The 25,027-nt window shown below is 44.7% G+C and overlaps 2 protein-coding genes across 4 annotated transcripts in view; both read left to right on the top strand.

Moving 5' to 3' along the window:
- Nucleotides 1-12,575, top strand: part of AP1G1 (adaptor related protein complex 1 subunit gamma 1) — a 49,614-nt gene extending 37,039 nt beyond the window's left edge. For 2 of the 3 annotated variants that reach the window (XM_059824905.1, XM_059824903.1), the window contains 11 exons: nt 289-343; nt 1,986-2,108; nt 2,438-2,527; nt 3,032-3,159; nt 3,795-3,899; nt 6,086-6,227; nt 6,689-6,815; nt 7,273-7,368; nt 7,606-7,766; nt 8,808-8,906; nt 11,330-12,575. In XM_059824905.1, coding sequence (XP_059680888.1) covers nt 289-343; nt 1,986-2,108; nt 2,438-2,527; nt 3,032-3,159; nt 3,795-3,899; nt 6,086-6,227; nt 6,689-6,815; nt 7,273-7,368; nt 7,606-7,766; nt 8,808-8,906; nt 11,330-11,431 — 1,228 coding nt within the window. In that variant the 3' untranslated portion in view covers nt 11,432-12,575. The remainder of the gene's footprint in view (nt 1-288; nt 344-1,985; nt 2,109-2,437; nt 2,528-3,031; nt 3,160-3,794; nt 3,900-6,085; nt 6,228-6,688; nt 6,816-7,272; nt 7,369-7,605; nt 7,767-8,807; nt 8,907-11,329) is intronic. The other variant, XM_059824904.1, reaches the window with a different exon arrangement.
- A 4,759-nt stretch (nt 12,576-17,334) lies between these two features.
- Nucleotides 17,335-25,027, top strand: part of PHLPP2 (PH domain and leucine rich repeat protein phosphatase 2) — a 44,324-nt gene continuing 36,631 nt past the window's right edge. Inside the window, 3 exon segments of the mRNA XM_059824902.1 lie at nt 17,335-17,445; nt 17,447-17,488; nt 17,895-18,139. Of these exon segments, the coding sequence (XP_059680885.1) occupies nt 17,350-17,445; nt 17,447-17,488; nt 17,895-18,139 (383 nt within the window). The 5' untranslated portion in view covers nt 17,335-17,349.

Raw genomic sequence — 25,027 nt, forward strand, 5'->3', positions numbered from 1 at the left:
CTGACTTTGAAGTATTGTATATGCAAGGTATGGCTGTGCTATATTATACAGACTTGTATATTCATTCAGCTTTCCACTGTCGGCATTAATACAAAAAAGTCAAAGAATGTGAAGTGTTTGGTGTTTTGGTTTGTGGGTTTTTTGAGTGTGTGTTCTTGTTGGTGTCCCCCTCTCAGGGAACAGTGGGCCTCGCAGTTACTGAATGGGAAGGTTCTGATGATGATGGGTTTCTTGCTGGTGTTGAAGGCTAGCAGTTACTGCTCTAACTTGTTTTCTTAATTTTGTCAGATATGCTCCTTCCAAACGCTGGCACATAGACACAATTATGAGAGTCTTAACAACGGTAAGTGAAATTGCTTCTCTTATGTGTGACTACATAATTTTTTTTTTTTTTTTAATTCTGGAGGAAGTTACTCATCATCAAGTTGAAGATGGCTATAAAGGTTGGCAGATAACAAATGCTGCAATACACAGAGGAGGTGTATTTACACGGTAGTGACCCAAGGCAGCCAGTCAGAAATACGTAAACTCAGTAAACATGACTGTTTTTTTACAAGAAGTGTGTGATTTCAGAAACCCAAGAACACAGTGTGTAGCAGAGTTTTCCTACTGCAGTAATCACATTAGTTTCTACTGCAGAGTAACCACATTAGCTTCTAAGTTAGGACAGCTCTTGTGCTGTTTGTGATTCCAATATACAGTGCTTTCAGGGGAGAGTGAACACAGCCTTAAGTGACTTGCAAAGAGAAAGGGTGTGAAACAATTTCTTATAATTATTCCAAGTTGAGTTTATCAAAGCTTTTTTAATGAAACTGTATCAACAGCTTTCTAGTTCCTCTTCTTTGGGTTTAATTATTACTCTCTACCTACCTCAATTTCTTTATAAACAACACAGCTGAGGTGGAACTGGAGTAGTGTTTTGGCAAACAAGAGGGAAGATATCTTTAATTTGGGTAAGCAGTGTGCTCCCTGAGGTAAAGGAGTGAGAAGAGATTTATTTTATCAGTATAAGTGTTCAAATTTAAGAAGTGAGTTTGGCTTGTGTGCTACTTTGCCACCCTGAAACAGAGAAGAGTAGATGCCTCTGAACTGAGAATTAATTTCCATTAGAAGGTTGGCTGTGAGAATTGCTCTCAGATTACTTCCTTTGATGAAGTAACTTCCTTCTCTTGGCTGCTAGAGAAACCATTTATAAAGCTGTATTCATGACACTACCTACTGCAGACTCTTACAGATAAACATCCTTTTCAGTTTAGCAGACTTAAGAGAACTAACACAGAAAGATGGCATCAGCCACCTTTGGCTAGGTGGATTCTTACTTAATTGACCTAATTGGGCTCACTTAATTTCCTTCTTTTTGCATGCTCCGCTGTCAGTGCCAGCGGAGTGCCTAAACAGAACAGGTTTTGGACAGTATACATCTCCCGTTCAGTGCCAAAGCTGTGTGATTGTGTATTGCCCCACATACTTTCCTGGCCGTAAAGTGGGCTTTTCCCTCTGAGCTCTGTGTTCTTATCCTCTAACCAGAGTGACACGCAGGCAAGTTCTTGGGTCCTCTGCTTATTTGGCGTAGAGTCTGGCTTTGAGCAAGCAATTGAATAAACTGCATTTCGCCCCCAGGGTGTCTTTTGACTTAAAATCTGTCATTTAGCAGAGAAGTTTTCTGTGTTGCTTTTTGTTCCTTCTGTAGCACAGACTTCTTATGTCCACACTCTATCCTCTTGAAAAATTCAGGATATCTGTAGTATGGATTTCTCTGGGTATTGTTGAGTTCGTTGGGAAAATGTACTGTCCTGTTCTTCTACCCATCTGAGCCTGCTGAAAATCAACCTTAAAGTGCTTGGGGATGGAGGAGGTTGATTTTTATTTCCACGCCCATCAGGTGGCTTTGTGAAGGATATCAGCAGATGCTGCATTACTGAGAAGTCAGATAGTGAAACCTAACAACTTTTATTTGTCTCTTGAATACACAATTGTTCTTGCAGGCAGGAAGTTATGTTCGTGATGATGCGGTTCCCAATCTGATTCAGCTAATAACTAATAGTGTGGAGATGCATGCCTACACTGTGCAGAGACTCTACAAAGCCATCCTTGGTGATTACTCCCAGGTAATACCAAATGAGACCAGCTTCAGTTTCCTTGTTGTACTGCAATAAGCATGTTTACTAAGCATCTCAAGGTAAGTCAACATCACACTGTCTAGCTCCAAGGGACAGATTGCAGAGGAGGCATGTCTTCTGTCAGTTCACGTTCTTTTTATTTTCTCTAATTCTCTTACGGAATTCTCGGTCGAATCAAATGTTCCTGTTTCTTCTGCTGTGGAGAACTTCCTTGGCTGGAAGGAGGGCTAAGCTTGCTCTGGGAAATGCTGATGATTTAATTTGTCATACAGGCATCCATTTATCTCTGAAGCATCTGATTTTTCTTTTTCTAACAGCAGCCCCTGGTGCAAGTGGCCTCTTGGTGCATAGGAGAGTATGGAGATCTTCTGGTGTCTGGTCAATGTGAAGAGGAGGAACCAATACAGGTATAGCTTGGGAAAGAACAACAACTGTGTACCTGGCTGAGGCTGGAGCTGCTTGATGCTGGCTACGTGAGGGGAATACTTGCAACAGATACTTAGCACTGGTATCCATGATGGTGATGGACCCTGAACAGGAATCTCCTTCCCATGCTACTGGCATGGGCTGCGTAAACACTCGCTATGAGGACTGCAGCTACAATTGGCAGAGCAATGTGGTTTCAGTGCTAACCTAACTTGCAGGGTATCTGCTAGGGTCTTGGCTGTGTATTTTGGTGATAAACCTGCTCTTCAATGTGTGGACAGGAACAATATTTTAAAACTAGTATTGTAAGATCTCCACTGAGATGCATCTGTCTCATACACTCTAAACATATGCTACAGGCTCACAAAGTTGCAGAGGAGGTATGACACAGCCATTAAGCAAGAGACAGGTTTTTACAGTATGCCCTGGAAGGCTTGCTGCAAAGCTTCTCTCTGTCTCAGCCGCACCTTTCTGTACCTTTTCAGGTAACAGAGGATGAAGTTCTTGATATTTTAGAAAGCGTCCTGATATCTAATATGTCTGCATCTGTTACACGAGGCTATGCTCTCACTGCCATCATGAAGCTTTCCACAAGGTTCACCTGCACTGTCAAGTGAGTTCTCATTGATGTTGTACTGCACAGGGCTTTGTTGCAAATATGCTGGCATCAGTTGTCTTCAATAGAAGTATTCCTTGGACATGTTCTGCTTCCATGGTTTACAAGAGTCATCTCGTTATTCGTTGGTTTTTACAGTCCTCCTTCGCTTGCAGGGTGGAAGACTTCCACTGATATGTACTGTTTTCTCTGTGGATGTCCTTTACTGTGTAGGGACTTAATCTATGTTGCTATTGCTTGAAAACCCCTTTATGGGGACGGTAAGTTCTTGCCTTCAGTGGACTGTTCTTTCCAGTTCCTTTTTCAGATGACGGAGAGACAAATAGCCTTGTTTCCTACTGATGGCTTCTTGGTGTGGGTAGTTGAGCTTTCTTAGGATATACCTTGTGGTGATATATTAATCACCTGCTGATGCTGTTGTGAAGGGACAATTCAAAAATTGATGTTGTGTAGATACTCCAGGAAAACAGAAGTGAATACTGTTTTAAACGAGTTACACAGGGCACCTGTTGAGCAGAGACCAGATTGTGTCTTCTGGATGACACATGCTAATCCCTTGCTTATTGCTGCTAATTCCATGGTGTGTGTGTTTGTGTTTTTTTTTTTTTGTTTCTCCCCTGGTCCCCACACAGTCGCATTAAGAAGGTAGTTTCCATTTATGGCAGCAGCATTGATGTGGAGCTACAGCAGAGGGCAGTGGAGTATAATGCACTTTTCAAGAAATATGATCACATGAGGTAAGTGCTGATGAGTTTTGGTGTTTGAAAAGGGTCATTATCGTCTACTCTCATCTCCTATGTACCACACTTTCTGCTTTGAGAGCTTTGTCTGGTGGTTTTGGTAGGATCACACAGGAACTAGAATCCCTCCCTCATCTATAGGGTAGTGAGTGTTTTAAGAACTGAACGTATCCTGGGAGATTGTTCTGTGATCAGAGACTTTCTCTGCCAAAACATTTGCCCTGCTTTGAGCTTGAACTTGACTAATTTTTACTTCCAGGTGTTTGTTGTTAAATATGCTAGCTGAGTAAGTGACTGTACGTAGCTTTTACCATGCTAGCGTTACCACAGTCATTAGGTTCAAACTGATTTTAAAATGTCTTTGAAATAAACATGCAGAGATCCATTGACCTGTCCTCCTAAGTTGTGCTCTGAACTTGAGGTAATTCTTCCAATTATTTAATACTTTTCAGGTTTTCAGAACATTTTACTAATTTACTGTATCTTCTTGTAGTATCTGTTTAAAATCTCAAATTCTGCATGCAAAGGCATATTATTTCACAGCACCACTCAGCATCCCTGTTTTACCACTTGTGAGCATGTTAACTTCCTTAGACCTTATCACTGAGAGGTCCCCATTCATCATTGCTTTGCTCAAGTGATTGTTTCTTTATGAGAAAGTTAAAACCCTGCTTTGTTGCAATAACTAAAGCTGTAATTCTTTGCAAAATAGTCATTAATCTGTAACGTGCAATAGTTAATTGTTGATACGTAGGAGCACCACAGATTCTATTCAGTGAGGAACATAAAATTGGAGGAGATCTTCTGGGGATTAACTTCATCCACGCTTGAAAACATTCCATAAGATTCCATTGGATGGAGAAGCATCCATTTTAGAATCTAGATGAAAGGACAGAGAGAAAATGGGTGCCACTGGACTAAATATTACCTGTGTTTGTAGGGGCCTCCAAACCTTGTTTCAAAGGCTCTTCGCAATCACTTTTTTTCATAGGTACCATCCTATTCACTATGTGTAGGACACAACATCCTTGTGATTTCCTCTTTTCTCTCCTCCAGTGGGATCCATGCAGCAACTCAAATCGTTCTTGGAAAAGTCATGTTAATGAGCTAGGGCATGTGAGCTGCCTAGGGTTTCACATGAAGCTTTATGAATGAGTTGAGAAGAATCTAGCATGGGAGGCTTTTGATCTGTATTGACCATTGCAGGCAACAGTGTCCAGTGATCAGCTGGCTTTTGATCAGATGGCAGTGTATGCTATTCATAGTTTTGGGAAGCGTTGCATTTCAGAAAAACATATGTGAACTTAATTCAATTTTACAAGACAGCATCTGTATTTCCCCTCCCCCCCCCCCCCCCAGTATATTCTGTTGTTTATTACAGTGTAAAGGTCAACGTTTAATAGTTTCTGCTCATTGAGACTTTGTTCACGGTCAAAAATGTGGCCCGTTGTTGGGTTTATTGGCACTGGAACACTTTCAGCCCAAAAGATGTGTAGACAGTGTGACTTACCCTTATTACATGCAGCGCTTTGTGGCTTGATCTGCAAGGGTAGTGGCCTTTCTTGTGTTACAGAGTAGTTCTCCCTATACAGGTTTTCCTAGTTTTTTGGTTTGATGTCAGTATTCTGGATCCCGTGCCTCCTCTTCAGTCTCTGTATCATTTCAGGAGGGTACTCTCAAAGGCTGAACTTAATCTCTTTAGAAATTTAATTTGGCTGTATGAGAGCACGGTGATTTGCTTTTCCAACTCTGTCACCTGTTCTAAGTTGTTCACCCTTCTGCAAAGAGAAGTCAAATGAGCTGACTCTCTGATTCAACTGCATATGGAACAGAGCAGTGAAGTGTCCCATGTCTGCAGTTAATCCACCATTGCTCAATTATTCAATCTTTGTCTTGGGTTTGCCATCCTAGCCCCACAGTGGAAACTGTGTCAAGTACTAAGGGAAAACAGGAGGTGGAGGGCTTGTTTGGCTTTCAGCTGTCAACTAATGTATTTACACTGGCACAGAATGCCAGGGATTGCTTCTGACCACCTCAAGCTGTCATGCAGGCTTACGGTTCCCCTGCATTGAAACTAAAAGGAAAAAGGCAGGTTGCCCTGTGTATATCATCTCCTGAATGTCTGAGTATTTGGATTGGGATCCAGGAAGATGGCACAGTGTAACTATGTCAGCTTCTTTCAGGCCAGCCCTGCTTGAGAGAATGCCAGTAATGGAGAAAGTCACCACAAATGGCCCTACTGAGATTGTACAGACCAACGGAGAGACAGAGCCAGCGGTACTGGAAACCAAACCTCCACCCTCTGGATTGCAGCCTGCTAGCCAGGTAATGGAAACTGATCTAGGATAAGTTTCCACTGCCTGTCAGATCACACTACTAGCCACTGCCAACAGTAAGCTGAGACCATCTCCCTCCCCCTCTCTACCTCTTTGCTAGTTCTGGCCTGGTGATGGTTGCACCATCTCTCTACTCTGATGGCTCTAGTGTCAAGAACAGGTGTGTGGAAGAGGTCATTGTGGGGAGTGCAAGAGCAGTGTGGGGTAAAGCAATACATCCCCCAACCTGTCTCAGTGTGCACGAACTCTGTCTTTCTCTATCTCTGTGGTCCCAAGAGCATGGAAACTAGATCTCTCATGGGGCATGGGACCACAGCCAAACTAAGAACCTCTCTGACTGGCCAGCAACTCTGTTGGTCTTCAATCTGAGAGCAAGTAGAATCAATTACGTTTGCAAGGGAAAGTAGCAGGAAGTTGAATATGTAACTATTACATCCACTCTTTCATTAGGCAAATGATTTGTTGGACTTGTTGGGGGGAAGTGATATAACACCTGTAATCCCCACTGCACCTACAAGCAAGCCAGCCTCTGCTGGTGGGGAGCTCCTTGACCTCCTGGGAGACCTCAACCTAACAGGTGAGCAGGCTGCATCTCTTAAAAGTCTACATTCTCAGTCCTGGGGTGGGATGAGGGCTGGCTAGTTCTTCACTTTCTGTCAAGTCCTAGTCTTCACACTTATTCTTACCAAGATCCATATTACCATACAGGTGGGAGTCAGGGAATGAAGTCACAGGTTGACTCTGCATGATTAGCTGGTGAGACTCTTGAGCATTTTCACACTTCAGCCTGAGAATGCTGTGAGCCTTTCCGAAGAGGATTGGGAGATGTGAGGAATAAATTCCATTTGAACGCCTGCTAGCTCAAGAGGAGCTAGCCCTTGTTAGTGAAAGCAGAGAAGGGGAGGATGACAACACAGATGATTTGTAGAGCTTCATGTAAAGAAATACGATATGCAGCAGTTGATCTTTGGAGGAAGAGTAATTACTCTTCATTTCATGACAGCTAAGTAATAATCCTTCAACATTTCTTGTAGGTTCTCCAGTATCTGCCCCTGCGCCCCAGATAGCACAGGCTCCGTTCCTGCTTGATGGACTTTCATCACAGTCTCTCTTCAATGATATTGCTGCAGGTTAGGGACATGTAAATGCTTAGCCTAAGGTGCCACAGCACCCAACTAGGAAGAGGAAACAAGGGGTAGTAAAAAAGGGGGGATTTGGGAGTGAAGTGTGGCACAGACACTGGAGCAGGAGGAGGGGGTGTGTTTAATCTTCAGAAGAGTTCATGTCTGGGGTAAAGTAAATCCATTCTATGATGTTGAGAATAATCTCTAGATTCTGTAGGTCTGCTGCTTTTTTGTTTTCTACAGGAATCCCCTCAATTACTGCATACAACAAGAATGGGCTGAAGATTGACTTCACCTTTGAGAGGTCAAACACCAACCCTAGCGTCACTGTAATTACGATACAGGCCTCCAACAGCACAGAGCTGGATATGACAGATTTTGTTTTCCAAGCTGCAGTACCAAAGGTAGAGCCCCTTCGGGCAACTACAGTCAGAGGTTGAAGACTAGCTGCAAATACTTCCTGATCAGTGCTTTCATGTAGATAGAAACTTGCAGCATGGTAAACAAGGCTAAGAGCTGTTAATAGGTTCTCTTAGTGCACAGTTTGGTCATGTCTTTCTAGTCTGAAACTGAACGCTATAAATGAATAGAACACTGATTCCTATCCGGTTGGTCTACTTCTGCTTGGACAAAATCTTGTTTAAAATCACCACTTTCTAGGAAAGTTGCTAAATCACACGCAGAAAAATGTTGGGTGAAATAAAAAAAAGTGAAGACACTAATCTTTCCCTTTATTCTTAGTTTCTAAGAAATATGCTATGCTCTTCTCAGCTATGAATACATGGAAAAAATCTTTTGAAGCTATTAGCTGCTTATAAAAATTCAAATGAGTCCCCACATGGTGATTAGTGACGGTCCTCCTTTAAGCAGTGAATTGTCCCTCCTTTCACTTAGCTGCAGCACAAAATATGGGAGACAGATACTGCCTAGTTTATAGTAGAACAGACTGTTTAAGCAGGGTGTGATTTGAATGTTCTTCCAAGTTTGGGAAAATACATTTGCTTCTGGGAGTTTCACTTCTAGGAATGAGTAATGCTCTAACTTCAATTCTGATAGGTTTCATACCAGCTGTAGGAAAGAATTAGGGAAAGAATGGGCCTCCTGAAGTTACAGGTGTGCTGAGCAGTCTTCACTGTTCCTCTGTGTGTGACACTTGAAACAATGCATCATTGCTGATCTTGATGCACTACAGTAAGCCCTCACCCCCTAGTATTTGTGCTACCTGGATCTTAACTTGTGTAGAAAGCATGTGGGCCAGTGAACACTTTATTCTTTACAGTTAGGGAATTGAAGAACTTATTATTTGATTTTTATTGTGGCTGTACAACACTGTCAGGGCCAGGAACTGAACTCTTAATTTTCCTTGCCTTTTCTCAGTACAAACAAATAACTTCATGTTCTTACTTGATTAAGCATCAAATTGTTTTCTCTTTGCCCTTTCTTAGACATTCCAGCTGCAGCTCCTGTCTCCCAGCAGCAGTGTCATCCCTGCATTTAACTCGGGGACCATCACACAGGTCATTAAAGTCCTGAATCCACAAAAGGTGAGTTATTCCGAGAACAGTTATTAAAGATACTGTCTTGGAATCGTGCATTTAGTGGCGGTCAGTTAGGGATGCATCTCTGATGAGAGATAGGGGGTGATGGTAGTGAATGAGATGTTTTTAGTGACAGTCATTTTGGTTAGGGTTATGAAAAAGACAGGAGGTCCTGGGCATAGGTTTGGCATTCTATTTGGTTATACTGTTAAAACAGATTCACAGGTTTGCTATCTTCTCGAATTCATGAATGTCTTTTGCATCAGAATCGTTGTTAAACAAGTTTTTAGATGGCCTTTCTAGAGGAGCTCAACCTGGTGTTTGTACGTGTTGTAAAAGTGATGTCTGAAAGGCAAGCATCTTGCCGTATAAATATATTTAACATTCGGTCTTGCTGTCTGCAGCGGTGTTGCTTGAAATGTTTGTTACGCAAAAAATAGCTTGATCCATAATCTTAACAAAATTGTCTGTTTTCTCAAGTGGTGTCGTTTGTTTTTAATGTGAGTGTAGTTTTAAACAATTGATGGAAAGAATCTTTAGGTGTGATTTAATCATAATTCCATTTGTTTTACAGCCTTCAGAGACAGGCTTCAAGACTGGCATACAGCAGACTTGAGGGGAGGGAGGGGTGTGGCCCACATGTCCTCCTTAAGAGGCTTTGCAAGTATTCAGATGGTATCAGAAAGAAAAATAAAATTGAGATCACGTATTTCTTCCTCTGTGGGACACCCTTAAGATCTTAAACATTTTTAAGAACTTAAAACATCTTAAGTTTTTCATAGGTTAACACTTAGGTACTGCTCTAGATGTTAAGTGTTGCTGCTAGACTGATGTGCAAATTAGAAAAATTCTTAAATCTCAGCCCAAGATTTCACTGAAATGGCTGTCTTCTAGTGTGTAGTTTTTGTGGTTTCTATGCATCTCCCCTTATCTCTGTGTAGTGTGCTCCCTTCTTCCTATATTGAGGCACATGACTGATTATTCTCTTTGTCTTATACACATCTGATACAAATTTCTCTGTCGTGCTGTAGAGCACCTTTCAAAGATCACCTTGAAAGTTATTTTCTGAACTTGGGCAGGGTTTAGGAATTTTCCAGTAAGGTGCCAGAAGTCGCAATATATCCACCTCAGATGGGCTCCACAAGGTGAAATACACCTAGATAGTGGGATGCTTTCTTCTTGGAGTACCAGAAATCCTATGAACACTTCAGAATACAGAGGTGCAAACCAGTATTTTACTACCCTCTTCTCTTGCCCACTTTTTTTCTAACTCTTCCACCTCAGGCATATCTGCACCTCTTACTGGCCTTTAGATTGCTACTGCCTGAAAGTACAGCTTTGCAAGAACCCTGTCCATGAGATAGTGTAGTTACCTGGAATACCCTGAGGGAGGCAACCTTGGAACAGCCTTGCTATTTAGGAGGTAGCTGTTTGTCTTGTCAGTGTTGTAAAAAGTCTGTTCACCTGGACATGGACTGTCATTATGCTGGATTGAAACTGACGGCCAGTTTCCCAAAACATCACCAAATAGCACAATAATTAACACTGATTATGTTAATCTATTAGTGGTAAAGCATAGCTTCTTTATCCTGAGGCTGGTTGGAGCAGTCATTGTCCTCCTTTCCTCCCTCAGTAATCCCTTTTGCATATTTTCCTGTAGGTACGGGGAAAACAGCCAGAAATAGCCAACTTTTTCACTTTTCCTTTTAGAGTTTTTGGGAAACAAGTTTTTTTTGAGAGTGAGGAGAATAGGGAACCTGGCTGGAGCATGCTGTGCTCTAGTTATTATTAAGGGCCACCTAGTATCTGGATGACAGCCAAATGACAGAGTGTAAACCAACTTCTGAGCTATTCCATCATCTACTCACAGCAGGAGGAAATGTTCTTAGAGACTCTGTCTCTAGTCTTTCTTAGGCTATTTCCTTCACAGCGCTACTGAGCATGCAATACTTGAAGTTTCAAGACCGCTGCTTTGAGTGAACAGCTAGAATGGGAAATTGCACCTCTCCCTGCGAGCCTAAGTGCAGAGCAGCAGAGTCCAGATCTGCTTCCTGCTTTCTTCCATTGTTAACTAGGATTTTAAGGCAGTTATTCTTGTATTTAAGGACTTCAGTGCTTGTGAGAGCAGGCCAGCGCAGAGAGAGATGTGGGTAGAAGCTGTGCTGTAGCTTTTCTGAAAGCTTGTACCTGATCTGAGAACTATAGTGACCAATCAACATCCTACCAGATCAAGCATTTATCCGCAAGGTCATAGGTTACTCTGCACATCCTTTCAGCAGGCTCTTGTGGTGAGGAAGGTTCTGTGTTTTGTATTCATGGGGTAAGGGAGGGGAGCTGGATGTGGGGGGATTTGCTGACCTTTAATGAAAACCTGAATTTGTTTTGTGTGTTTGTTTTTTCCGTGTTTTTTTTTTTCTTTTCTCTTGTAGCAACAACTACGTATGCGGATCAAGTTGACATATAATCACAAGGGCTCAGCAATGCAGGATCTAGCAGAAGTCAACAACTTCCCCCCTCAGTCTTGGCAGTGAGGCTCTGGCACCATTCTTATTCTCACCCCACCCAATCAAAAGAACTCTGGGAAGAAGGTTGTGATCCTCGGCAATCCCCCAAACTGCACCATGGGCATGGGGAACAGATGAGACCTGCTGATGAGGAGGAATTTTCCTGAAGTGATTGCTGACTTTGAAGCATATCTGTTAAGACTAATCTCCTTTCCTCCGCTGATGAGGCTGGCGGCTTGTGGAGGCTACTGTGCACTCCCTCACACATGCATTCACAGCCAGAAGCAACGTTCCCTTCTCCCCTGCCCTCCTCCCCTGCCCCCCTGCAAAGAAACACAGCCTGGTTGGAAGAGAAGTCTGGAATTTCTAGCAGGGAAACTTTCTTCTCTCTGCAGCAAGTGAACAGCTGCCCTTTCTTTCTGCTGTCTTTTTCCCCTGAGGTGGGCAAGGCGTGTTGTCATTCATTACTAGCTGGATTCCTTCAGGCATTTTCATATGGGGCTCAGTTTGGGGACTTGGGGAATGTCAGGCTGCCCTGCCTCTTTCTTCTTGTATCCCCTATGTCTGAAGGGGTTGGAGGCTTCTTATGGCCTATTCAGTGCATTATTGTATACACCCACTTCTTAGTGATGCGATACATACCAAGAGTAAGTTAGGCCTTGGGAGTTCATCTGCAAACCTGGGACAGTGCAGGAAAAGAGGTGCTGGTGAGTGTTGATAAAATTGCTTTGGTGCTGTACTTGGAAATGAAGACCTTACACTTGAATTTTCTTTCTTTCCATCAATAGCTACAGCCATGCAGATTCACAGTCAGTCTTCTGTACCTTCCCCAGAAAATGTGGTGATCTATGAGAGATGTAGAGATCCAAGGAGCAGCTGGTTTTCTACCACAGACAGTTTCAAAGCCTTTTAACCCATGAGTTGTGGTTTATGGGTAGAAAAGACACATTCAATTTTGTAGAACAGTCTTTGAGGGCTCTGTTCCTGCTGGGAGACTCATGAGAGACTATGCTGCAAAGTTGCTCTTCCCAGTTATTCCAGACCTTCTCCCCAATTTAATTTCCAGAGCCTGTTGTAGACCCCCTGGATTCCATTTGAGTTACTTCTGACTGGGATATTTGTGTTGTATCTGTAATATTGGCACTGAAATAAAGACCATGCGGTTTAAAGAGACCTTTTCCCATTTTGTTACTTAATTGATCTTTGTAGTTTGCTCCTTGCACCCCTTTCAGAGAAATGTGCTAGTTCAGGTTCAGAGTGAAAGTAACTAAACCGTTTTTTGAATGGAGGCCAGTCATTTGAGCAGTTGGATCCAAATATGTGAGGTCCAGTACTCTCCTAAGCTTAGAGAAAGCTGTCTTCAGGTATGCTTCCTAGTGTGAACTGTTGCTGAGGTAGCAGAGTTCTGTGAATTCTCATGGAGGCAACGTATAGGATATAAAGCACAGTGTGACAAAACTATTCAGGTGTTCACCACTCTTTAGGGAGGAAGAGGGGAGGATATATCTTAGATCTTCATCCATGAGTGTGCTGGTAAGCTGAAGGTACTCCAGCTTCCAACTCAGTGCTTTCTCAAAAGAAATGGATGGCACATCTGCTTTATTTCTGTTATAGGGCTTTCCAGATAATGATCATTAAGTGCTCTGATGGCAAGCTCAGATGCACAGCTTTTTGCATCTGCAGAAGTGCTAAAACTAGGCACCAGTCCTTGCCAAAAACACTGCAAGAATGGTGCACAGTGTACTTAGGGAAAATTGAAGACCTATTCTGCCCTTGAATTGGGAGCCAGGAGGCCACTAAAGGTTGTTCAGTCTGCTTTGGTTCTGACTGCATTAAGTAATATAATATAGAACTGTCACTGACTTAAGTGCTGATCTGTGTGGTGGAGTAAGTTTGACTTCTCTTGGAGGGCATTTTTGCTGCCTTATTGTTTAAACAGGTTTGGGCCTTTGGATTAGCAAAGCTTTCTTATTCTGCTGGAACTGGCATCAGCATGGGATTAGAAAATCTAGAAGAATGATGTATGATTTCATTAAAAGTAACTCTGGGTTGTGCAGGGTCATGCCTTGGCTATCAGTGATGAGATGGATACTGCGCTTCAGCTAGAAGCATCATGAAGCAGGTAGTCTTGCAGAAAATGGCTGAATCGAAGTCCATTTGTAGCTGCTGAGCATTTACCTTTGCTTTTGCTGCAGTTGTGACTATTCACCACCCCACTAGGTCAGACTCCTTAGTGGTGAAGGCTGAGCATGTTAAATCTAGACTCCAGCGAGCTTTGAGGGTGTCCCAGATACGAAGCTAATGGAAGGTCTTTGCCTTAGTTCCTGAACGCCCTGTAAGCTCACCCTTTCTCCTCACAGAACTGTATATGGTCACTTGTATTGAAAGCTGGCACACCTCAATCTCTCTTTGTTTTTGCCAAGAAAGAGCACTGGTGCAGAAGATTAGATGGGGAGAAAGAAGTAAATGGTCTCTCACCTGGCCGGTTTGTTGCAGCATAGTTGGGAACAGCTTATCTTGTCCCTCCTGTTGCACTTGTTTTCTGTCCCCTAGAGCAGCTGGGTTTTCTTGTTGGTCTCTGTCTGGTAAGCTTGTAGGGTAAATTCCTACTATGTTCTTGGCTCCTTCAGCCACGCTTGCACAGAGTGTTTCTGTTTTGGGAAATAGGTGCTTTGTCATATATTTCTGAGTCGAGCTGAAGGAGGTGGTGCATGTACCTGAAATGCATTTTGCTTGAAGCCATCCCTTGGCTATGAAGTACTCCTTTGTAGCAGCTGAACATTCCTGTTGTCCTTGGAGCTCTTTCCCTTCCCCTTGCTCAGGGATGGGGTACTAATATTACGCCAGAAGGAAGACCAGGTTTCACATGTTCGCATGTCTGCAATACTAGGTACTATTGCTGGCTCCTGGATCCTTAAGTCCATCTCTTAAGCTGTGCTGCTGCTTTGTTTTCTCACTGGAGAGTACTTGCATGTCCACATCTGAGGCACTCTGAGGATAGGGTGGGTCTTTTTCCCACCAGTGGAATGCAAGAATTCTTACAGGTCTGGTCAACGTTTTCCTTGCTTCAGTATAAGGGGACTATAAAGGGAGCAAGATACAGACTTCGTGGCTAATCTTACCTAATATCTGCATTGGAAACTTTGGAGCTGAGAGAGATTGACTATCTCTTTTCTCAAGTGAATGTATTTTGAGTCAAAAAATGACAGAAAGAATAGTGGCCATAATGGGCTGAAGGGGGAGAAGACATGGGATGGTCCCAAGATTTGACTTTGTCCAGGTTTTAATGTGACAAAATATGGCCTTGAACAACCTTTTGAAGCAATAGCACTGAGGGGACTGCCACCTACACAGTACCTTGGATATATAACTTGGAAGATGCTGAAACAGCTGGGAAAGGTGACTTAGTGCCTTCCTCAAGGCTGGTACTAGCTGCAAGATGAAGCAGCAAAGGTGGCTTTTTTTTTTAATCTGCTGGTGCGCTTTCTATGTGTTCATTTTCTACTTGGGGGCTGTGAGGGAAGGAGCTACTGGGCTGCTTCCCTCTGAACTTTCACTCTATTCCTGTATATTCCTTTTTCTTTCCCAATGTTGTAATTTACATTTTACATAGAGCCCCATCCCACCTCATTGACAGTATAAAAACAAACCCAAAACCACAACACCTCCAAACCCAAAACAAAACCCCAACAAACCCAACCAAATTTAAAGTAAAAACATGCCATTTGAACAGGGAGCCTAGTGGCATTCGAACTTCTGCAGACCTATTTTTGAGATGTGAAAAATTTTAAAAAATGCTGAGTCTTAGGTGAGTGAGGAGCATAGCGGATATAAACATTTACATGGGATGCATTAGACTTCTGCTGTGTGTATTGTCTTTTGGTTGAAACAAATTATGAAGTGACTAATAAAATGAGTCAATATTCAGTGATTTAAAACTGTGCCTTGTTGCTTTTTGCAAGTACAGTGGGATAGGTCTTACTGAGTCTTAAAGTTTGGCCATGACAAGGTCAGATGATGTGAAATAATCAATGAGGGCAGAATTTGAAAAACTTCCTGAGAAATTTTGCAGAACAAACTGAGTAGGCAATTACAAAACACTTAAAACATTTCATGTGAAATATCCCCCTGAAAGAGAGCTTGTCAACTACTAGCAGCAATACTTGTCCAGGTGCTAGAAAGGTGTGATGAGAGCTGAACACAAGGAATTTTTTTTCTCTGGTGTTCGCAGCCTGCCCTTGGAGTTGGTTATGATTCCCTTGCTGATTAAAAGGACCCCTTTCATATTCCATGTGCCTCTGGGACAAGGATTGTTGTAATTTCATTGTCCATTAAAGCAATACACGTGCCTGCGGTAAGGTTCTTCCTTGCATTTTCTAGTCACAGTAACATTTTATTAATACCTTTTCATGTGTTAGAAAACACATAATTGCACTTCTCTCTGCAAAGTACAATCTCCTCAGTATTGCCATCTGTCCTTCCTTTATGGAAATTCTCTTGAGGCAAAGTAGTTACAGAACCACAAAGCTGTAGCTGGAAATGCATTGTAATCGAGCTTTTCTGTAGGGAAAATCCAATGAAAATTTGATTTTTAAAGTCGTCTTAGTTTGTGTGTATAGTCTGGAAGTGTTAAGAACTAGGTGGCCTTTCCTGTGACTGCCTTGGTTTAATGACATGAATTAATACAAAGTGCCAGGGAGAACTTTTAACCTTGCTGATAAGATGGGTTGTCTGTCAGTTCCTTGTTTTTAAACAGGAGAGCCCTCCAGATACCAGAGAATTCAGAAATGGCATCAGAAACTGCCAGTTAGTGTGGCCCCAAAAGGTCGGTCATCTTAGGCCCTGGTTCTGGAGCAGGACAGACCCCTGGGAAGCTTTTCCTTGGCGTTCCTCCCGTTCATGGGGCCTAGGCCCAGGGAGCATTGTGTGGGCAATGCCGCGTGTGCCCCGGAGCAGATCCGCAGTGCTGCTTAGCAAAATGCTCTGATAGACCAGGAAGAAGGCAGGAAATGTTTAAAGGAAACATGTAGTAGAATTGAAAGTGTTTGGTGCAGTAATAATGCCAACAGCGAGAATTTGGAAAGTGTGTCTGGACTTAATTCTGAAATAAGACCAGGAATTAGTGTAGCAAGGAAGAAACGTGTTGATGACAGGCTAAAGCGTGTTGAAGTTTGGAACCGCTGGTGATGATGGGGAAGGCGGGAGGCTTTTGTTTTGTTTTTAATGTGCTTGATCCTGTTCAAGCACGAACAGTAGCTGTCTTAAAGCATTCATCAAATCCTGGTAAGCTGCACAGTGATGATGGTAATTATTAGCAGACAATAGTTAAGACTGCCTGAGCTGCTGTGGCGGACCTGAACAGCACCGGGAGGAAGGTGATGCTCAGATACTCCGCTGTGTGACTTCAGCCTCGTGAGGCTGATAGCAACAGACACGCTGGAGGTTAGTGGAGGAAATCGTGTGATAGAAGGTTTTTGGAGTATAGGGGTAAGCTTTTTCTTCTTTCCTCATCCCGTTAGGCAGTGGTTCGTAGCTTACGCTCCTTAAGCAGCAGCTCTGTAGCTTGCACTAATGAAACTACATAAATACGCTGCTCAGGGAGCTCTGTCGCCCGCCGACGGGGCTGGTGTGTGGCGACTCGCTAAAACGTCCTGGGCTGTCTCCAACTCGGCGCCTACGAGGCGAGGGTGAGGACTGGGGCAGGTGCAATGAGGCCGCTCAGCAGCTGCCGCGCACGGGAACAGTCCCCGGTCGCCGTCCCCGCGGGGGAGGCCGCAATTCGCCGCAGACGGAGGAGCTGACCCGCCCCGGCGGGCCCGGCCGCCGCCGCGCCCGCGGCAGTGCGGCCGCGGGCGGCCCCTGGGGCGCCGGAAGCCCGCGTGCTTCCGGGGCGGGGCCGGGGCGGGGCCGCCGCCGCTGCCCGGGGTCTCGCCGTCCGGCCGGCGATGGGGGAGGCCGGGCCGGGGCCGGGTGCCGCGCCGGGGCCCAGGGAGACGCCGGAGCCTGAGGAGGACGAGGCGGCGGCGCCCAGCGGCGCGCGGGGGGGGCCGGGCCGGGCCCCGCGGCGGCATCCGGGTGCTGAAGGTGAGGAGGAGACCGGGGCCTGCGCTGCGCGGGCCGTTCGGGGACCGCTCGGGCCGCTGGCCGCTCCCGGCAGCTCGGCGGGGCGGGGGCGAGTCGTCGCAGTGGGGCCGCCTCGGCTTTGGCGGGACGGCCCGGCCCTCTGTCCGGCCCTCTGTCCGGCCCGGCCGGCGCCCGTGGGGCATCCGCCGGCGCAGGGGCTCTTCCCGGCTCATTGCGAGCGGTCCCGAGGGGGCGGCGGCGGCGCGGCGGGGTTCTCCGGGCCCGGCCGCGCTGCGGCCTGTGCAGAGGTGCTGCCTGCGAGCCCGGTGGCGGGGCCAGGTCGGACCGGTCAGCTGCGGCCTTCGAGGGAGGAGGGCAGGCAGACTCGGAGGCAGCTGCTGACGCTGTGGTTTGGGCTGCCTTGCAGAGAAACGTGAAGCGCAACGGGAGCAGGAGCTGTTTGAACAGGAGTCGGTTTGGTTCCCGTGAGAGGGACTGGCTGAAAGAGGACGTCGGACGAGGCTGCGTCTACGTTTATGGAAGAGATGCTGCAGCTACTGCTTCTTCAGACTTGCGCTTGGTTCTCTGTACAGTGGACACCCCAGCGTCTGAGATATGCGATGGAGAAGGGAGGAAAAACCTCTTTTTGCAACTTCATGGAGACCTGGTCAGGTGAGGGCTGAGAAGGGATAAACCTGTTTGAGAAACATGTGCTTTAGTCTTGCAGGGCTCTGTTCCCTGTGTGCCTGCATACGTTAGCAGGGCAGATACAGAACAGAGAGAGATGGTAGCTAGCAGTTAGATACAGCCTTGAGAAATGTAATTCATAAAAATGAAGTAGTAGAGCGCCTTTTACACACCTCCTAGTTAAGCCATAGGTGTTTTAGCTGTGAGGGTTTGGCTGGTGCTCCAACCAGAAATATGTCCTCATTTTGTAGGTAGAGGCTACTGTTCGTATGCTCCTCTATTGTGTTATGGACGTTTTAGGGTCTAGAAAACTTAAGCTATTTAAGAGGCTGTAAACAGTTATTCTGAGTCAGGTGCTTTCACAGTTATGTAATATTTGTCTATTAGTAATTTTTTTGCTAAGCAGAGTTGCCAGGTAAATAATTAAAAGTAGACAGAAAGGTAGTGTAGTAAGGGTTATATAAAGAAGGCTTAAGCATCAGATTATATGTTTTATGCCTGCAGTTGATTTATGCTGAAAATAGACAGCTCAGGGTTTAATGTGCATGAACTTTATGCTGCGGGTGTATTATGGACTCCTCGTGGTTTACAAGCTCCCATTAGGTTTGTTAGACTTTGCACTGATTCCTCTGGACTTAAGATTTAGATATAACGTTGCCATTCCTGTTCTCAGGGGAAAAAATCCTGATTTCCTTACTTAAAGGCTAAGCAGTAGAGACAACACACGCTAAACAGGACTAGTAGCTGGTTTTTTTGATAGTGAAACAGAAGTCATAAGTTGTATGTGTCCAAATTTTAAAAACATGGCTCGCGTTGATCAGGTAGAGGGAGGGAGCGCTAGTGGCAAGAGATGCAGAGAATAGGATGTGGTTAAAACTGACTGTTGATAAAAGCTTTTAGACCTGTTTGCCTTGCCCGGCCTGGGTTATCAGAACCAGGGATAGGTTAGTTAAAAACACTGTATGAGGATAGATGGACACTTGAACGTAGCCATCGAGGCAGCTGGAAATCTCCATTCATTGCTTGAAGAATTTATAAGGAAACTGGCTTGGTTTGGACCCTAACAGTGTGCAGATTTTCCAGCGTTTAGAAAGAAGAGCAGACCCTTTACTGCAGATCGTGAAAAAGGCTAGGTAAAGTTTGTAGATGTGTTCAGAGAAGAATGCTTTGGCTTTTCTTTTTTTTTTTTTTTAAAGCTCTTGAAATGGCTTTTGTGTTTGGATTCTTTTAAATATCTGTCTCTCTTCTCGTGCTAGGTAGCCGAGCCTGTCTTTGTTTTGTGGCAGGCTTTGCACTGGATTAGCAAATTGGTCCTGCTACCAGTGTTTTGGAAGCAAGTACTGAGTTGTAAATGTTTACTTCCCATTCTTGTTGCTTCTTGGTGGGTCTAGCACTTTGTCAAGCTTTATCTTAAATTTCATGGAGAGTTCTTGATTACAGTGTGTCTTTTCCTTGTAATTGGCAGAATGTATTTGCCACAGAAGAGATCCCTGAATTACTTCCCACTGCAGGTGTTCTTAGAGAAATGGGAGTTGCCAGTATTGCTTCAGTAACATCTGTGTTAGTAACAGGAAGCAGGCCTGAATGGTACCTGCTTGCATGTCCACAGGAAGGTGACAGAATGCTCAAGATATCCCCATGCCCTGTTGAGATAATTCCTTCCTTGAACAAAGTTTGCTGATTAATATAATGTGCTTGTGAATACAAATTACTCTGTGAACCATCTGATTGCATTTTACCATAGGTACATTTGTTTCCCAAACAACTTCTGAATTCTTCATCCTTTTGATATCAGTAGGTGACTTTCTTTCAGAAGCTGCGTACGGCAAAGATTGATTTGGCACCTGACTCAGAAGACTGAAAGCTGGACAGTAGATGGAAGAATAACAGGAACCTTTTTTGTGTATTCATTTTAAATATTCAGTGGTGTCCTTGTGATCGTTCTGTGTTTCCCTTTCAAGTCCGTGTCCAGGGGAGTTGGTTTCTGTCAGAACTTTCTTTTCTTCTCTGCAGTGCACCTCAAGGATCTTTAGAGTTCTCTGAGCTAGAATCTTTCCTTATGTTAGCATCCTTTCGTATTCAGAAATTATACCTTCTTGCAGAGGGGAGCATTAAACAAAAATAGCACAGATGCCTTCTTTGGTCTGGACACCCCTCACGATAAAAATTTAAACTACCAAGATTTGAAAACTTGACTGTTACTTATGCAGAAGAGCTACAGTTGCAGCAGGAGTTGTGGTGCTGTTGCTACTTTTTGTTGGCTTTTCTGTCTCCTTCCTCCTTGTACCTTTGCTTAAAAGAGCTGCTTTTCTGACTATTGGAAGTGTCCAGTACCTGATACGTGATACTGATGTGGGTATAATGGGCTGTTTGTGTCAAATAGCAGCTGCTGTGACACCAGGGTGTTCTTCATGTGTGTATTGCAGTGGCTACAAGATGAACTTTTACATTTCTGATGTGATTGCATGCCAGTTTGGGTTTCACACCACATTGCTTTCTCTCAAAGGGAAAGCGTATTTTTCTACCTCAAGCTTTAACTATTGTCTCTGGAACCTGTCAGCCTTGATCATATTAGTAAAGAAATTCCATATAGAAACTGCCATTCCAGATACTGGGTTTGGTTTTCCCTTTCCTAGATTTTGTTAGTGAATTGCATGGCTCTTGAAAAGAACTTGGACCAGTGATCCATTCAGTCAGGTCTCCAGAATGTCTCCAAAGGCGTTCAATGGATTGCTCCCTTTCCTGGTTGGAGTATGGTCTGTAGGTAACAAGCTGCTTTGTTCATTGCTTTATTTACAAAGCCCAGTGCTGGACCCATGACTGTCATTAGAAAAATGCCTGGGCTCTGCGCTGGTGTTTCCCGGGTCGCAGACCCCGCTTACAGCTAGTGCCAGAAGGGTAGCTCGGCCGCGGGCTGGGAGTCAAACACCCTTCCCACCAGGTCTTCACGCTTGAAACGTGTAACACCAAGCCATGCTTCATCTGCGGAGTGGTTAGTCATTGCCTCCTGCGTACATGTGACTTTTTAGGTGTAGGTTTTTCTGTAAACTCAAACTCTTTTGCCGGGTAGTGAACTTTGAACAACTTGTGGTGTTTTGCAGACAACTTGAGGAATTCGGAAGACTTGACTTTTTGGCAAGACTTTTGGCATCGAGCCAGTGGCAAGCAAACCTAGATGGTGCAATAGTACAGACTACTCTCTTGATTGGTTTTCAGATAGGAATGGTACTGTGGCAAGAGAGATACATTTGTTAGGGGTTTATGCTTGAATAGATATTACTGCCCATGTTCCTTTTGTACATGGCTTTTTTAGAAAAGAAACAAAACCAAGGGCATTGTGTTTGATATCTGGAAGAGGCATGCCAGACTGATTTATGTGGACAAGAAAGAAAATTAAGGGGTTTTCAAATTAGCATTTTGAAATCCTGCAGCAGTAATTCTTGCTGAAGTGAAAGATGAGAAGAGTAAAAACAATGAAAAAATCAGATCTCATCTCCAGAAGGGGCAAGTATGGTGGGATAGAGTATCCAGCTTTTTCAGGAGGGTAAACCCCAGTACTGTACCTCAGAGAGTATTGAGCAGCCTGTAGAACTGTGATTTAATTTGTGTCATATGTAAAGTGCTTATCCCTTTACTGTATTAAGGTTCTTCCTGAATTCTGACGTGCAAGAAGTATATTGTTCAGGGCGTACTTGCAAAAGCCTCTGTCCATTCAGCAACTAAATTGTAACGTTAGAGCGTTTTTTATTTTTTTCCTAGGAAATCTAGATGCAGACTACTTGAAGTGCTCTTTTTGTGAGTGACATTCAAGCATTTATGGTTCCTGAGCCATGGGTCACATGCTGGAAAAGCTGTTTTCTGGCAAGCATAAGGCTTTAATAGCAGAAGAATTGGAATCTAGGGGTAGTCGAGGGAAACTTGGGCAAGGTATTTGGAGATCCAGTCAAATCTCTCATATTCTTCTTGGATTCTGCACTGAAGGGTGTAGAATACATCAAGGTTCACTGTGTTGGAAGTCAGCGTTGTTCAGCGCAATCTATTATTTATTCCAGTTTTTAGTACCTTGCCTGTTATGGGAGACGGATACACAGGTTTGTCGTTTCCAAGATTACCTCAGAAAGCTCTTTTGAAGGTTTGGTGTCATGTTTACTGCTATCTGTAGCAAAAAAAAAAAAAAAGTGATAATGTAAACCTCTGTTACGTATTTATAGAAGTGCTTGGCTCTAAGCTTCTAGATCTCAACAGAAGGTCCTAAAAAAGACTGAGAGCCTGCATTTGAACTGAAGAAATCTCTTCAAAGAGAGAAGCGTTGATGGCGTTACACTCAGAATCACAGAATCTTACAGGTCTTTTCCAACCGTACTGATTCTGTGATTCTGTGATTCTGTAATAAGAAGCCACAACCCACCCAACACCACACAGCACCATGTCCATCAAGCTACATCCCACAATGCCACATCCACACGCTCCTTGAATACCTCCAGGGAGGGTGACTCTACCACCTCCCTGGGCAGCCTATTCCAGTGTTTCACCACTCTCTCAGTGAAGAACTTTTTCCTAATGTCTAGCCTGAACCTCCCCTGTCGCAACTTGAGGCCATTTCCTCTAGTCCTGTCACTAGTCACTTGGGAGAAGAGACCAACACCCACCTCTCTGCAACCCCCTTTCAGGTAGTTGTAGAGAGCGATAAGGTCTCCCCTCAGCCTCCTCTTCTCCAGGCTAAACACCCCCAGCTCCCTCAGCCGCTCCTCATAAGACTTGTGTTCCAGACCCCTCACCAGCTTCGTCGCCCTTCTCTGGACACGCTCCAGCACCTCAATATCCTTCTTGTAGTGAGGGGCCCAAAACTGAACACAGTATTCGAGGTGCGGCCTCACCAGAGCCGAGTACAGAGGCATGATCACCTCCCTGCTCCTGCTGGCCACACCATTTCTGATACAAGCCAGGATGCCGTTGGCCTTCTTGGCCACCTGGGCACACTGCTGGCTCATATTCAGCCGGCTGTCGATCAACACCCCCAGGTCCTTTTCTGCAGGGGAACTTTCCAGCCACTCGTCCCCATGCCTGTAGCATTGCCTGGGGTTGTTGTGGCCGAAGTGTAGAACCCGGCACTTGGCCTTATTGAACTTCATCCGGTTGGCCTCAGCCCATCGATCCAGCCTGTCCAGATCCCTCTGCAGAGCCTTCCTACCCTCAAGCAGATCAACACTCCCTCCCAACTTGGTGTCGTCTGCAAACTTGCTGAGGGAGCACTCTATCCCCTCATCCAGATCATCAATGAAGACATTAAACAAGACCGGTCCCAAAACCGAGCCCTGGGGGACTCCGCTTGTGACCGGCTGCCAGCTGGATTTCACCCCATTCACCACAACCCTCTGGGCTCGGCCATCCAGCCAGTTTTTTACCCAGCGAAGAGTGTACCTGTCTAAACCACAGGCCGCCAGCTTCTCTAGGAGAATACTGTGGGGAACAGTGTCAAAGGCTTTGCTGAAGTCCAGGTAGACAACATCAACAGCCTTCCCCTCATCCACTAGGCGGGTCACCTGGTCATAGAAGGAGATCAGGTTGGTCAAGCAGGACCTGCCTTTCCTGAACCCGTGCTGGCTTGGCCTGATCCCTTGGGTAACCTGCACGTGTCCCGTGAGCGCCCTCAAGATGAGCCTCTCCATAACCTTCCCCGGCACCGAGGTCAGGCTGACAGGCCTGTAGTTCCCCGGATCCTCCTTCCGACCCTTCTTGTAGATGGGCGTCACTCTTTTGAACCAATCTCTTGTCCTGTGTGCATCTTGCAAAGCAGGGAAGGAAAAAGCATTTCATAAATCAGCTTTTTGTGCTGATGGTACAAAGAGCTCTACCGTAGCTGGACTAGGATCTTTTTACAGGAGTTCCAAGAAGATGAGCAGTGTCAGAGTGGTTGGTGGTGGTGCAGGTGATCAGCACGGTTTGAATGTCCATTCCTGACTGCTGTTTTCCTTTTTTGGGTGTTTTTATTTGTTTGGTTTGGAAGCTATTTTCCATTTTATTTTGGAACGCATGGGATCTGGTCCTTGCTTATAGGCTCTCCAAATTATTTCAGAAGACTTCTCATCTCATTGAAGATATAAAGTGGATGGCATCATCAGGAGTGAAGTCATTCCAATTACAGAGGCAAGTTAAGTTACACTTCTTGTGATACTGAGTCAAACTTGGATTCTGCTTCTAAGACACATGAAATGGTACCAGGTAACTCCCATGTGGTCTTGAGATTAAAATTTGATGCAATTAGAGCTAAACAACTAAACCTGGTCAGGCAGAGAGGAAGCTCATGAAGTTCAACAAAGTGAAAAGCCAAGTCCTGCAGCTGGGGAGGAACAACCGCAGGCATTAGTACATGTTGGGGGCTGACTAGTTGGAAAGCAGCTTTGTGGAGAAGGACCTGGGCATCCTGGTGAGCAACAAGCTGACCATGAGCCAGCAACGTGCCTGTGCGGTAAAGAAGGCCAGCAGCAACCTGGGCTGCATTAGGAGTGTTGCTGGCAGGTCCAAGGAGGTTATCCCTCCCCTCTCCTGGCACTGGTGAGGCCGCACCTGGAGTGCTGTGTCCAGCTCTGCGAGTAGAAAAGACAAGGACTCACTGGAATGAATGCAGCAAAGAACTGCTAAGGTGATTAAGGGACTGGAGCATCTTTCGTCTGAGAGAGCTGGGACTGTTCAGCCTGGAGAAGGCTCAGGGGAATCGCATCAATGAGTATAAATATCTGATGGAAAAAAGATGAAGACGATGGAGCCAGACTCTTTTCAGCGGTGCCCAGTGACAGGACCAGAGGCAATGGGCACAAACTGAAACACAGGAGGTTCCCTCTGAATGTCAGGAAACACATTTTCGTATTGGAC

This window comes from Gavia stellata, chromosome 15 (assembly GCF_030936135.1).
Source record: "Gavia stellata isolate bGavSte3 chromosome 15, bGavSte3.hap2, whole genome shotgun sequence".
NCBI lineage: Eukaryota > Metazoa > Chordata > Aves > Gaviiformes > Gaviidae > Gavia > Gavia stellata.